Source organism: Eleutherodactylus coqui, chromosome 4, assembly GCF_035609145.1.
Source record: "Eleutherodactylus coqui strain aEleCoq1 chromosome 4, aEleCoq1.hap1, whole genome shotgun sequence".
Lineage (NCBI taxonomy): Eukaryota > Metazoa > Chordata > Amphibia > Anura > Eleutherodactylidae > Eleutherodactylus > Eleutherodactylus coqui.
Window position 1 is genome coordinate 96,824,588 of NC_089840.1, and position 13,845 is coordinate 96,838,432.

The 13,845-nt window shown below is 41.6% G+C and overlaps 1 protein-coding gene across 1 annotated transcript in view; it reads right to left on the reverse strand.

Moving 5' to 3' along the window:
- Positions 1-4,664: 4,664 nt before the first annotated feature.
- Positions 4,665-13,845, reverse strand: part of MXRA5 (matrix remodeling associated 5) — a 45,479-nt gene continuing 36,298 nt past the window's right edge. The window contains exon 7 of the mRNA XM_066599911.1: positions 4,665-7,598. Within this exon, the coding sequence (XP_066456008.1) occupies positions 5,693-7,598 (1,906 nt within the window). The 3' untranslated portion in view covers positions 4,665-5,692. The remainder of the gene's footprint in view (positions 7,599-13,845) is intronic.

Genomic DNA, 13,845 nt, shown 5'->3' on the forward strand with positions numbered 1-13,845 from the left:
GTTGCCGGTTTGAGCGTTTACACCTGGGGACCAGTGGAGAAGGTCAGCATAAAACTTACATTCACAGACTCTGCAGGTCAGGTACTTTGAGCCCATAAGCTTAGCTTACAGGGTGCAAAGTAGCTAACAGATTCCCTTTAACTGCACAAAATGTTTAATTTGCTGCAGTATTTTATGCTTTATCATATAATTATATATATTAGCACAGGATCTGAAAGCGTCAGCTAAGTAACATGAGGTTCAGTCAAGACTTTTCCTTACAATAGATGTTATTTTTGACACTGCCAGCTTTGAAGTCTTTAGGTTACTTAGACACTAAAGTTTAGAAATAGTAAGTTAAAATAACAGATGGTCTAGGATAGGTCTACTAGGTCGGTACAGCTGCAGACAGATACCTGTGGTGACAAATACTCAAAGTTCTTTCCAGCAAAGAGACTGCAGACTGGAGATTTTTTTCTTACTGAAGGATTAGGGAAAACGAAAATAAATCAAATAACATTGATAGTTCTATAGTAGTCATGAGGAAAATGAGTTTGTACTATATATCTAGTCACACAACAGGAAAGCTTAAGAGCCTCTAACAACTTCAAAGGGATATTCCTGCCACAGACATTTATATTATACCTACAGGATATGCCATAAATGTCTGATAGATGTCTGGGAAGATTTAGTGTATCCTGCACTGAACAGGGGGTTGGACCTGATGACCCTGGAGGTCCCTTCCAACTCTACCATTCTAGGATTTTATTATTCTATGTGGGTGCCACTCCGTCCCCAGTCACACCAGGTGAGATGGCTGAACTTTTTCGACCCCTGTTCTTGACATAGGCTGTGGGACGTGCACCTATGAGACATATATGCCATATCTTGTGGATATGCAAGAAATGTCTGTGCTGAGAACAACTCTTTTAATATCATTATCCAACTATGAAAATGTTTTCCAAATTAGCAAATTATTTAATATCCAATCACATGGTGAAGAACTGTTGTATTCTTTCTTAGACCATACAGGAGTTTGTCTTTTTTTAGACCTTATGCACACAAGCATAATATGGCTTCATACAATCTCTGAGTTGTATACAGTAATAATACAGGTAGGATATGCTTTTATGAGACCCTTATGTACTTCCATACATGTCTTATTTTTTATGGAAGAATACAGGGTTTTATTGTGTCAAATTTTATATAAATTCAACAGATAAGCACTTGTAGCATGTTCCATTGGATGCCATATGCCATGACTTAATAAACCATAGTAGACAGTAGACCTGGAGGCCTTTTGTTAGGGCATAGTACCCATTGGCATTCCGCAATTACGCCACAAGTGGTAGATGGATGACAGAGGGAGCCCCCTCCCTCTGTCATCCATCTCCCTTTTGTATGCCAGCCTCTTATATGCCACAGTCGCATTGACCATGGTATCTAGGGGTTAAATAGCCGGGGTTGGAGTCCGATACGACTATTTGAGCTGGAGCCTGGCTGTCATTAGACATCTGAGCTCCAACTATTCCCAGCATGGGATTTGCCCCATAGTATTTTGCAAAAATGTACTCTACATATCTATCGTTTTCATATACTTCAGCCTTTAATTGAATTCTTTGCTTATTCTAAGCTGCTCCTTGGCTACTATAAAGGAAGAGAGAAATTCAATCCGCCTCTACATTTGCAAGTGTATCTGCTAACTTCTTTCAAAAATCAAAGTATAGAAAAGCTCTTTAATAAATGAAACGTAAAACATTATGAGTTTTATTGCAACAGATCATCCATCAAAGTTTTCAAAGAATAAGTTACAATAAATGAGATTTTCAAAGAAAAATGTAACGTAAATGAAGAAAATATGTAGGTTTCAATTTATCTCCCAGCATACTGATAGATCAACAATCACGCTATTTATTAAACTGAGCCGTACAATGGAAACAGCATGGTGTTCATGGAAATCTATTATAGATTGGCAGTGGTACAGGGGAGTTCATTTACTATAGTGGGGAAAAAAAAAAGAAAGAGTACTTATTATTTTGCCTGTACTATATTTTTATACATTGGAGTTGTATTGCAGCATTTTATCTTCCCTAGAGCAATTCACAGAAAATTCGGTTAATGATTATAGAAGACCTCCAGCAGGGAGACTTTAGGGCAGATGTACCAATGGTTTTACACAAGTTCTCTAGCATAAATCACTGGAAAAATATGGTGCTTAAATTAGACTGTATATGTATGAAGTCCTTGCACTACTTTTTCCAATGCCTGTGTGGCACATTCTGCACGTCACATGTTGAGAAATGTGGCGCAAACTACATTAGTGTAATAGACTGGTGACTCACTCAGATGAGTCTCAGGTATGTTGTTTTATGACTAAAGGCCTGGCATGTTCTTATTATATGCCCACAGGGCCAGATTATACAGAGGGAAAGTATAAAGTATACCAAAGCATTTTAAAAGCCATCAAAAAATGTGTGACATCCCTAGTGGACTAAATAAATATCGGAATAAATGTTAATGTTTTTTTTTAAATGAAAACATGTACAAAGTAAAAAAACAAACAAAAAAAATTGTTTTGCTTTATTTTGTAGAGGTGAAATAAAATCGCACACAGGGTATCACTGCAATCATCACAACTCAAATAATACCACTACATTATGATCACATATTACCATTAGTGATGAGCGATTATTACAATAATCAGGTCAGGAGGGTTCAGACCGCTTTTCAAAAATAATCGGTAATTGGGACAACCCATTCCAGATTCCCATTAAAATCAATGGGTGTAAAAATTGGGTTCACTAAGTTGACCTCAAGAAGGTCCCTAATTCAGCCTAATTGCATGGGAATACAGCCATACATCGTGGTGCCTCTTCAATGATTTTGGCTTAGTGGTTAGCATTGTTGCCTTGCAGTGCTGGGGTCCTAGGTTCAAATCTTATCAAGGACAACATCCGAAAGGACTTTTAAAATCTTCATAGCGATGTTGCCCTTGGTAGGATTTGAACCTATAACTCCAGCAAGAATAAACACAAAGGGAACATTAAAATCCAATACAGATGTTGTCTTTTAACAGATTTGAACCTAGAACTGCAGCACAGCAAGGCTGAAAAGCTAACAACTGAGCCATCGTACTTCTTCTTCCTTCTCTTGTCTCCAGAGGAGGAGAAGAAAAAGAAGAATGACAATAACGAGAACATTCAAACGGCATGCAGAAGTTTTCCACAGTCAGACATGAACCTAGAACTAGAGATGAGTGAAGGTACTCGGTAAGGCCGATTTCGCAATCGAGCACCCCGATTTTTGAGTACTTCACTACTCGGGTGAAAAGTCCTCGGGGGCGCTGTGGGTGAGCGGGGGGTTGCAGAGGGGAGTGGGGGGGAGAGGGAGAGAGAGAGGGCTCCCCCCTGTTCCCCGCTGCTACCCCCCGCTCCACCACACCACGCCCAACCACACAGCGCCCCCGAGTACTTTTCACCCGAGTAGTGAAGTACTCGAAAATCGCGGTGCTCGATTGCGAAATCGGCCTTACCGAGAACGTTCGCTCATCTCTACCTAGAACCCCAGCACTGCAAGGCCACAGTTTTACCTACTGAGCCACCAAGGTACTTCCTTCTCTGGAAGAGGAAGAGAAGAAGAAGCAGAATGAGAATGAAAAGAAGAAAATCATCTTCTCCTCCTCCTTCTTCTCGTTTCCCTGGTCCTTCCTCTTCTCCTCTTCTGGAGGAGAAAGAGCAACAAAGGCAGAAAGATGAAGAAAGATGAACAAGCATGGTGGCTTAGTCATTAGCACTGTTGCCTTGCACTGCTGGGGACTTATGTTCAAATCTGACCAAGGACAGCATCTGCATGGGCTTTGCATATCTCATTCTTCTCCTCCTCTGGAGTAGAAGGAAGAAGTGTGATGGTTCAGTTGTTAGCACTGCTGCCTTGCAGTTCTGTTAAAGGACATACTTATGGAGTTTTTATACTTCCTTTTAGTTTCTTATTCTCCTTCTCCTCCTGTGTAGAAGAAAGAATACGTGTGGTGGCTCAGTTCAAATCTGACCAATGACAACATCTATATACAGTTTTTCAAAGTCCATGCAGCTATTGTCCTTGATGAGATGTGAACCTAGAGCCCCAGCACTGCAAGGCAACTGTGCTAACCAATGAGCCACATTCATTGTACAGGAACCAGCAATGACAAGGTGTAGCTATACTCCCAGGCAACTAGGCTGCATTAGGGACCTTCTGGAGACAAAATTAGTGAACCCATCCATGTTTACTGCCATTGACTTTAATGGGAATCAGAATCGGATCGTCCCAATTTTTTTTCTGCAAAACTTGGTCCGATTACTCCCGACAAGAGATGAGCGAGTATACTCGCTAAAGGCAAGTGCTCGAGCGAGCATTGCCTTTAGCAAATACCTGCCCACTCATGACGAAAGGTTCGGGTGCCGGTGGCGGGCAGGGAGCTGCGGGGGAGAGCGGGGCGGAACAGAGGGGAGATCTCTCTCCCTCTTTCCCCCCCGCTCCCACCTGCTGATTGCCGCTACTCACCGCTCCCCCGCGCCGGCACCCGAACCTTTCGTCTCGAGCGGGCAGGTACTCGCTAAAGGCAATGCTCGCTCGAGCAATTGCCTTTAGCGAGTATACTCGCTCATCTCTACTCCCGACTCGATTATTCCAACTACCAATCACTACCTATTTGTTTCCTTTTAATTCTGATCCCAATATGAAGTGACCGGAATAAAAAGCTATGACTTCTTGAATTGTTTGGAAAATAACATTTATTATAAAATGTACAGTACAATGATCATAATAATATAAACACAGTTTTTCAGCAAAGTCTTTTAAAGACCAAATAATTTATAGAAATGAGACAGGGATCGCAGTAATTTTTGTCTCATGGTTAGATTACTAATATAAAATGTATGCAAAAAGCACTAACCGCAGTCATAGTTTTCTGTTGCATATTCATAAGTTCATATATCTCAAAGCCCAAATGGGAATTGAGAATGGTGACTTTCAGCATGGCGGAACATTAGTTATTCAGTATGTGAATGCACACATAACAGTCACGAAAGAGAAACTATAGCGAAAAGGAAAATTGCTTCTGTAGGAAAACATGATGGATTACTATTACTATGGCGATCTTTTGATAGAAGCACGTTGTATTTTTCGCAATAGATTTCCTTTAAAGCTAGTGGTATTGGAACAGTAAAGAGGTAAAGGAAAATAAAACATCTTCAAACAAAGAGCAAAACACATATAACTGTAGTATGTGTATAATATTAATACTTTTTTGGTAGTAAGGTGCAGATCAAGTCAATGTGATACTGTATCAATCAGAAATATGAATGGTGAATACCGTGATTGAGTTTCAAAAGCCTTAAAATCTGATATATTGTACATCTATGCCTTTCGTCTCATTCATTGTATTTTTGGTTTGTACGTTTGGTTTGTATAGCAAAATTTAGCTGAATTCTGATAACTTGCTGCAACAAGTTATCTTATCTCAACACAGCAAAAGTTGGTGAAAAACTATTGAGGAGACAAGAAAATTTTTTTTGCCACAGTTGAACACATTGAGTGTCAAGTTAAGCTTTGATAATTCTGTAGGTTGGTATACCATATACTAATCGGAGGATGTCTGTAATAACTGATACAGTATACTTTGCACTTGTATGGCAGTCATGGGCTTTTACCTGGACAGTTGTTCTCATTTGTCTTAATATACATGTATATAGGTTGTTTTTGTGTCACTGCCTAATATATTTTTAGCTGTGCATTTATAATAACCTGTATCTCTCTTTGAAGAATGTTGAATAACTAATGTCCCTTGGGGATGCAGAAATTTGTTTCCGTATAAACGAGATTGAGCTCCTGCGGTCAAGTGAGATTTATCCGGAAGCTCCCAGGTTATTTCAGCTTTTGGTATCCCAATTGACATGCAGTTTAACTGAACAGAGCTTCCTGGTCGGGCATAAATAACGGGTGCAGGGCTAGTCGTTATACGGGGGGGATAAGCAATAACTATCACCGGAACGTTCATTGTTGATGAACCATATTGTGTTTTTGCTTTACACTGATAACTTCCTCTGTCATATACAGTAGAGTCTCTTACAACAAGGGTGCCATTTTGTAGCAGAGAAATGCGACCTTTAACCTGTGGACCATCAATAACCACTCCATTGGGTAATGTCCAAGAGATATGAGGCCTTGTTTCTCCTTGTGTGATGCAGTGAAGTTGCAAAGTCTCTCCGTTGATGATACTAACTAAGTTATTATAATTGTTACTTATTAGGGGTTTACGGCCAATTTCCAAAGTGACCATTCTGTCAGCAGATCCAGCTACATTTACAGCTCGGCAACGATAGGTCCCTAGATCTGCAGCTGCTGTAGAACCAATGTGTAAAGTACCATCCTGTCTATGGAACATTCTATGGAGATGACTACCACTTATAAGCTTTGTTCCATTTGGAAGAATCCATATTATGTCAGGTTTTGGGATACCTATAGCTGAGCAATTAAGTTTAGCTGACTGGCCCTCAGCCACAACAACATTTTCATTGTCGTTGTTAAAGTGAGGTTTTACGGTTGGCTCAGTCACAGTCAGCTGTACAATTAACTTGGCCTCTCCACCCTCGTTTCTGCCAATGCATACTAACTGTACTGCATCTGTTTTCCGTAAAACTTTAATTTCAAGGGTTCCATTGCGATGAACTGTGATCCTGTTACCATAGTAAGGAGCAGGAAGAATTACTCCTTCAGGAAAAGCCCACATAACGCGAGGGGTTGGAATTCCTTCAGTCTTGCAGTCTATTAATAATCGAGTATCTTTCATGGCAGCTTCTTTTACGGTCATTATAGGATTGGAATAACCATTGATTTTAGGAGGAGAAACGTTGACATGAATATGAACCACTTTTTTATCCTCACCACCTTTGTTCTGTGCCAGACATGTGTAGTTTCCATTATCGGACCGTTGAGCCTTTTGGATAAGAAGAGTCCCGTCTTGGAAGATTTGATATTTTTCAGATGAAGCAGGTATAGGCCGATTTGCTGGTGAAAACCATGTTATTTTCGGGACAGGCTCACCTTTGGCTTCACATGAAACACTGACAACATCCCCATAGGGCACATTGACAACTGAGTAAGTTTTATTCTTAATAACTGCTTTTTGTGCCACTACTTTGACACTTACTCGCATTTCATCTTGTCCTATTTGGTTCACAGCATAGCATGTATAATCACCTTCCTCTTTCATTCCCACCTCATTGAAATACAAGGTTCCATTATTAAATACAACATATCGTCTTAAGCGTGACCCACTGTCATCTGATTGCATGACATTATTGACCATACTTCCATCTGGTAAACTCCATGAGATATCAGGATTGGGAACACCAGTTGCAACACAATCAACCTTCAGATCTCCACCATAGATAACTTTATGGTCCACATCATTTTTATGTTGAATTTTTGCAGCTTTCATCATCACATTGACTTTGAGAACCAAATAGTCATCTCCAAGTTTGTTTCGTGCCATACACAAGTAGTCTCCAGCATCTTTTTCAGTAACGGCATAGATAATCAGTGTTCCGTTTGAAAATGTCTTGATCCTTGAGTCAAAGCTATTCAAGATAAAATAGAAATATCACATTATTATATTTTCCCTTAAGCAAGAATTGTGACAATACAACATTTCATGTAAATATTGCTACAGAGGAACATGTGTGATTACACTAGGTAACAACAATTTTTTTGGTCCTAGAAATGTAATGCTACTTTTCTGGTGCCTAGGTCACATTTAACTGGTTATGTTTTTTTATTGAGTCATAACTTTGATTTTGTACCCATTGGCCCTTTAGTCTATGGAATAGGTTGAGGCCATGAGAAAACCAATGTGAATGCATTATTTTTCTGATTGTCTCCTGCAAATAACCAAAAGTATACTTCAGATTTCCAGGTAGCTCCAGACTTGCAAAAACAAAAAGATGCACACGCCATGTGCAATGACACATTTTTTACAGGGGCAGCACAATGACTCAGTGGTTTGCACTCTTGACTTGCAGCTCAGGTTCAAGTCTGACCAAGCACAACATCTTTGTGGAGTTTGTGTAGGTTTCCTCCCACAATTCAAAAATCAAACTAGTAGATGACTTAAGATTGTTGGCCTCAGTAAAGACAAATCCCTATATCAAGTGATGTACAGAAATGTGGAAAATGTATGTATAATATAAATGAGTAAAATGAATAGTTAAAATCTGCTATGCATGGATGTGATGCATGCAGTGATACACTGCATAGGATATAGGGCCAACTCAACTGGTACAAAGCTGTAGTTATGATGCAATAAAAGCACAAGACTAGTTATCTATGACCTAGTCAACACAAAACCAGCATTAAATTCCTGGGAACAAGCAATAAAAAATGTAATTTTTAAAACCTTGTGTATGAATTAATGTTAATGTTACTTAATTTGAATTAGGTGTACTGATTTTATACAAACAAGAAATAGGAAAAAATTAAAGACTTTATTGCACAATAGTTTTTTTTTAAATAAATAATTTTTCTGGCCACAAACCCAAAGTTTTAAGCTATTGATAGATAGTTTCTAAACATTTGTGACATGACATCAGGAAATAAGGGTTACAGCCTGGGAACAAAAAGTGTGTTACACATATTTTCTGTATTATATTCTTGATGGGCTGCTGAAGTTGATAGAACATTTTTGAGGTTAATGAACACATGAAAGTGTCATTCATTCTCACAACAATGTCATAGAGTACAGCCGGTTTCAAATCTGTAGTTATGGAGTTTAGAAAGGAAATCTGTTTATTAGGAACAATTGTTTCTGCTGCACAGACTTTGGTAAAGGGTAATGTGGGGAAACAAGAGTATACTGTATGTACCATACACACAGCCCCCAAAGTTCATAGATAGTTGGAACCACATCTTAGATTGGTCCTTTTTACTTTTTTCCCACAATTACTGGGAACGTACACAGCACTACAACATTAAGAAGCCCAATATGGAGAACTAACAATAGGAGGAACTGGTTTGTTTTTTGATGTAGGGCTCTATTCCTATTATATACTCCACTATAAAGAGACAATGATCATTTTAACATAGTTTATAAGGCTGAAAAAAGACATATGTTCATCCAGTTCAGCCTATTAGGCCTCATGTCCACGGGGAAAATCAGATCCGCTGCGGATTTGTAACGCGGATTTGGGCTGCGGATGCACTGTAATTGTCTTTTATTTTTCATGCGGGAGATCAATTGAGTTATGTGCTCTATGAGCTCCCGCACGTGTGATCCGCACTAAAATTGAGCATGTCCATTTTTTTTCATGCTCCAGAAATTTTTTAATTCACTTTTAAATACTATCCGCGGGTATTTATCTACCCGCGGATGGTCAATACATTCCTATAAGGCGCAGATCCGCGTGCGGGAAAAATGCTGCGGATTTTAATTCTTATTTTCCCCGTGGACATGAGGCCTTACCCTCCAATGTTGATCCAGAGGAAGGCAAAAAAACTATGAGGTAGACACCAATTTTTCCTGCTTAAGTGAAAAATTCCCTTCTGACTCCAATCTGCAATCAGAATAATCACTGGATCAACAAGCCTTCTGAAGTAATAGTATTATTATCACTGAATAGTATTATTATCATGGCAATGATCATATGGTTTTAGATGCATTTTAAAAGGGTGGTCCAAGTTACATTTTTACAGCACAATTCTGTTCCCCATATAGCAAAATAACATAAATATTCATCTCTTCCCGCTGCTCCTTGTGTCCCCCTGGTGTCACATTTATAGTCTACCCCACCCTGCTTATGGGACTTTACAGGCACTGCAGCCAATAACAGAGCTTAGGGCTCGATCACTGAGCTCTGTTATTGGCTGCAGCGCTTGTGAGGGCCTGTAAACTGGGAGGAACTAAAGGCTGTAAACAAACAGCATCAGAGGACCGAGCATTGGAGCAGGACACAGCGGGTGTGTGGAGTGTTGAGTATCAGAATGTTATTATACTGTATGGGAATCAGACTTTTGGACCTTGGTCAGACAAGCGTGTTTTGTGTGCGCCTATTGGAGCGCCACTTGCATGTGCCACTTGCATGTGCTGAAAACGTATGAACGGGCAATGTTTCATATGCACATCACATAAAACATTGCCCTTCACTGCAGGCTGCTGAGCTTTGAGAAGCGCAGCTGCTCCAGGAGGAGAGAGAAGAAGCCCCGCAGGGCTTCGGGATTTCCCCAAAGTAGAGAGAGTGAGTGGAGCTATGGGGGGTTTCCCCATAGCACGGAGAGACAGAGCGGGGAAAGAGTTGATCCCCCATTGCTCCGCTCTCTGTCCCTTGCTATGGGAAAAACTCCCGTAGGTCCGCTTACTCTCCCTGCTCTGGGGAGATCCCCCATAGCTCTGCTAAATCTCCCTGGTATAGGGAAATCCCGAGGGATATCGCCACAGTAGAGAGTGAGTAGGCGGAGCTTAAAAGAGTAGGCAGGGCTATTGGGATTCTCGAGAATCCCTATTGGAAACCATAGGGGGCAAGGCTAAAGGTACTGGGCTAGATGGTGATCCATTTAAGCCCGCTGCCTTCTCCCATGCTCTCGGGAGAAGGCCTGTAACCCTGCCCCCCTCTGTCTCCCTGCAATAAGAACATGCCTTACAGAGAGAGAGGTGGGGGGAGCCGCAGGGCTGCAGAAGGAATACCCCGCTGCTTACAGCGGAACATTTAAAAGGTTCTTCTGGCCAGAAGCACCTTTTAAATGCCCTGCTGTAAGCAGCGGCAAAGCTATTCTGTGTGCAGAAGTTTCCATTAACTCTTGTTCCCATAGGAGTCAATGGAAATTCCTGCCTGTCGCGCAACGAAGATAGTGCATGTTCTATCCTTCTTAGCTCACTGGTTGGACCAGCAGACTAATAAAATTAAAATTTAACCTTTATTAAATAATTGTTAAAATTCTATGAATAGACTAATCTTAGACACACAAACATATAAATTTCAATGGGATAATAAAAGTATATAAATCCCAGAAGGAGATGTCAGATAATGCCTGGCTAGGTTTGCAGGCGCTATGATCCTAACAGTTCAGTTTCTGATGCTCAAAACGCCACCACTGAATGGAACAGACGTTCCACCTGGTTTTGCTTATTAGGTTAGTAATAATATACCACACTCCTATCACAGCCAGTAGGAGGAATGAAAACGTTATGCTGATAATAGATTCGGTCGATCATCAGTTAGTGGATGCATACAGTTGCCCAGGAAGACAGTTTCTGTCTTTCTTAGGTGCGCAGCGTTTTACGCCCCTATTTCCTCACATAGGAGTGCTTCTATAGGAACCCATTGGTTCTTTTAAAAGTATTCATTTTGTGCAAGCAAAAAGCATACTTGTCTGACCGAGGCCTTACTGTAAAAATGTAACTTGAACCACCCTTTTAAGTAGGAGGGCTCACCAATACCAATCTCCCATAGGCTCCCATGTTGCCGCTGACACATACTGCATGAAATAAGTGTGCAACAAAGATTGCAGCATGTTCTATCTTGGAGCGTATAAGGCTCGCATACATGCCAACATAGTGTATGGTGATTGGTGGTGTACAGCAAATACGCAATGTCATTGCGTGCATGCTGCATACTGCCTTGCAGGCGGCATGCAGTGGACTATGCTTACGTGAGGCCGCCCTAATACGTAGTATGTCAACATATTTTGAATAGTAGAAGACAACAGTTTAAGTATTTAACAATATTGTGCAGTATATCAATTCCCATATTATATGTATGACATTCAAACATGTGCACCACATATGTTCAATCTACTAGATTATATCAAGCAGCTATCAGTAGGTGTTCAGCTTGTGGGATTCCTTCTAATCATGAGGCTGCTTTGGCTTTTCTCCTGCTCAATGGTGCCCATAATCACCCGCTGTGCAGTAAATTGCACTACTGGGCCATTTAAATGAATAGGGCTCTATTACAGTTCATTGTATAGCAAGTAGCAGGGAGCATCACTGTGCAAGGAAACACTGTGGCCTGTTCCTTTTAGGAATCAGCAGGCGTCTCAATAGTTGGACCCCTACCCAATTGGTAAAAAGTTGCATATCTGGGCGTTAGGTCATCAGTTACTATGGTTAAAATTGCTTTTCTGTTCTGACATGGAACATAAAAACTAAAATAACGGTGTGCGGGGTCCATCAAATGACGGACACCAGTGCCGCCCAACAAAGACCATTGAATATAAGGAGTTCCATCAGATTTCTATTATGGTGTCCATCATTTTACCAGAAACAATAGCAAAATCTCCAGCGCAATTTTTTTCTGGGGCAGTTCAGTTGCAATAATAACTGAGCCAAAAACTGCATTAGTGAAACCATGTGTGTTTTTACTATGTTTGTCGTAAAATGTGTCAAAAAACGCATGCAATTTTGCAAATGCACTTTTTGGTGCAGTTTTTATTGCAACCGAACTGCCCCATGTGAATTGTGCCTTAGTATGTTAACCCAGACAAGTTTAGACCTGTCTGGTGCTATTTCATTAATTTTCCTTAGCTTTTTCTCAGAGCTCTTTCACACAGGGAGCTACGTGCGCAAAAATCTCACGCGTAAAAAAACGCGGCTAATAGAACCAATGGTTTCCTATGAGAACATTCAGATGAAGGAATGTGAATGTACCCATAGAAAACCATTGGTTCTAATAGCCGTGCCTTTTTTAAGCGCGTGATTTTTACACGCGTAGCTTCCCTATGATAGAGCCCTTAGGCCTCATGTCCACGGGGAAAATCAGGCCCGCTACGGATTCTACATGGAGAATCCGCAGCGGGTCCCTCCTGCCCCGCGGACATGAGCGCTGAAAATAGGAATTTAAAAGAATTTACCCATCCGTAGCGGGCGGGGAAAGTCTTCTCTTCCTCACGGCCGGATCTTCTTTTTCGGCCGGCGGATGAACTCGTCACGGCTGCGGCACGTCGCCGGCACATCGCCGACGCGCCACGCGCATGCGCCAGGCGCATCCGCCGAGCCGAAGCAAGAAAGATGCGCCCGTGAGGAAGAGAAGACCTTCCCGGTCCGCTCCGGATGGGTAAATTCTTTTAAATTCCTATTTTAGGTCTCCCACGGATCCGGACGGCTTCCATAGGCTTCAATAGAAGCCCGCGGGAGCCGTCCCCGTGGGAGACCCGCATGAAAATGGAGCATGGTCCAGATTTTTTCATGCTCCATTTTTTTTAAAATCCCTTTTATTGACCATCCGCTGGTATTTATCTACCCCGCGGGTGGTCAATGCATCCCTATGGGGTGCGGATCCGCGGGCAGGAGAAGAGTTAAAATCTGCTGCGGATTTTAATTCTTATTTTGCCCGTGGACATGAGCCCTTAGTGTCCTGGATGAGCATCTGAGCCTTATATCGCTACCTCATCTACTTTATATACATCTTAGGCCACCTGCAGACGAGCGGGTCGGATCCGGCGGCGAGAATTCTCGCCGCGGGACCCGACCCGAGCGCCTGCAGGGATGAGCGCGTACTCACCCGCGCCCAGCGGCCCCGGCTCTTTCATGTGCCGGCTGCCGGGCAGCTGGCGCATGCGCAGACCAGAGCCGCCGGCTGCCTGAGTGACGTTTCTGTGCGAGGCTCTGCGAGCCCCGCACAAAAATAGGACAAGCCGCGGTTTGTTTGCCGCGCGACATTTCGCGCGGCCAAACCGCGGCCGTCTGCATAGGAAGAGGCCGTCTGGAGAAGTTCAACTGTAGTAGTATCTGAAACTATATTAGCTATATCTTTAATATATACACATAATGGTTAGATTTATTGACTTATCCACTGTCTTAGATTTACTACTAGATACTACAACATGTTAGTGTATTGA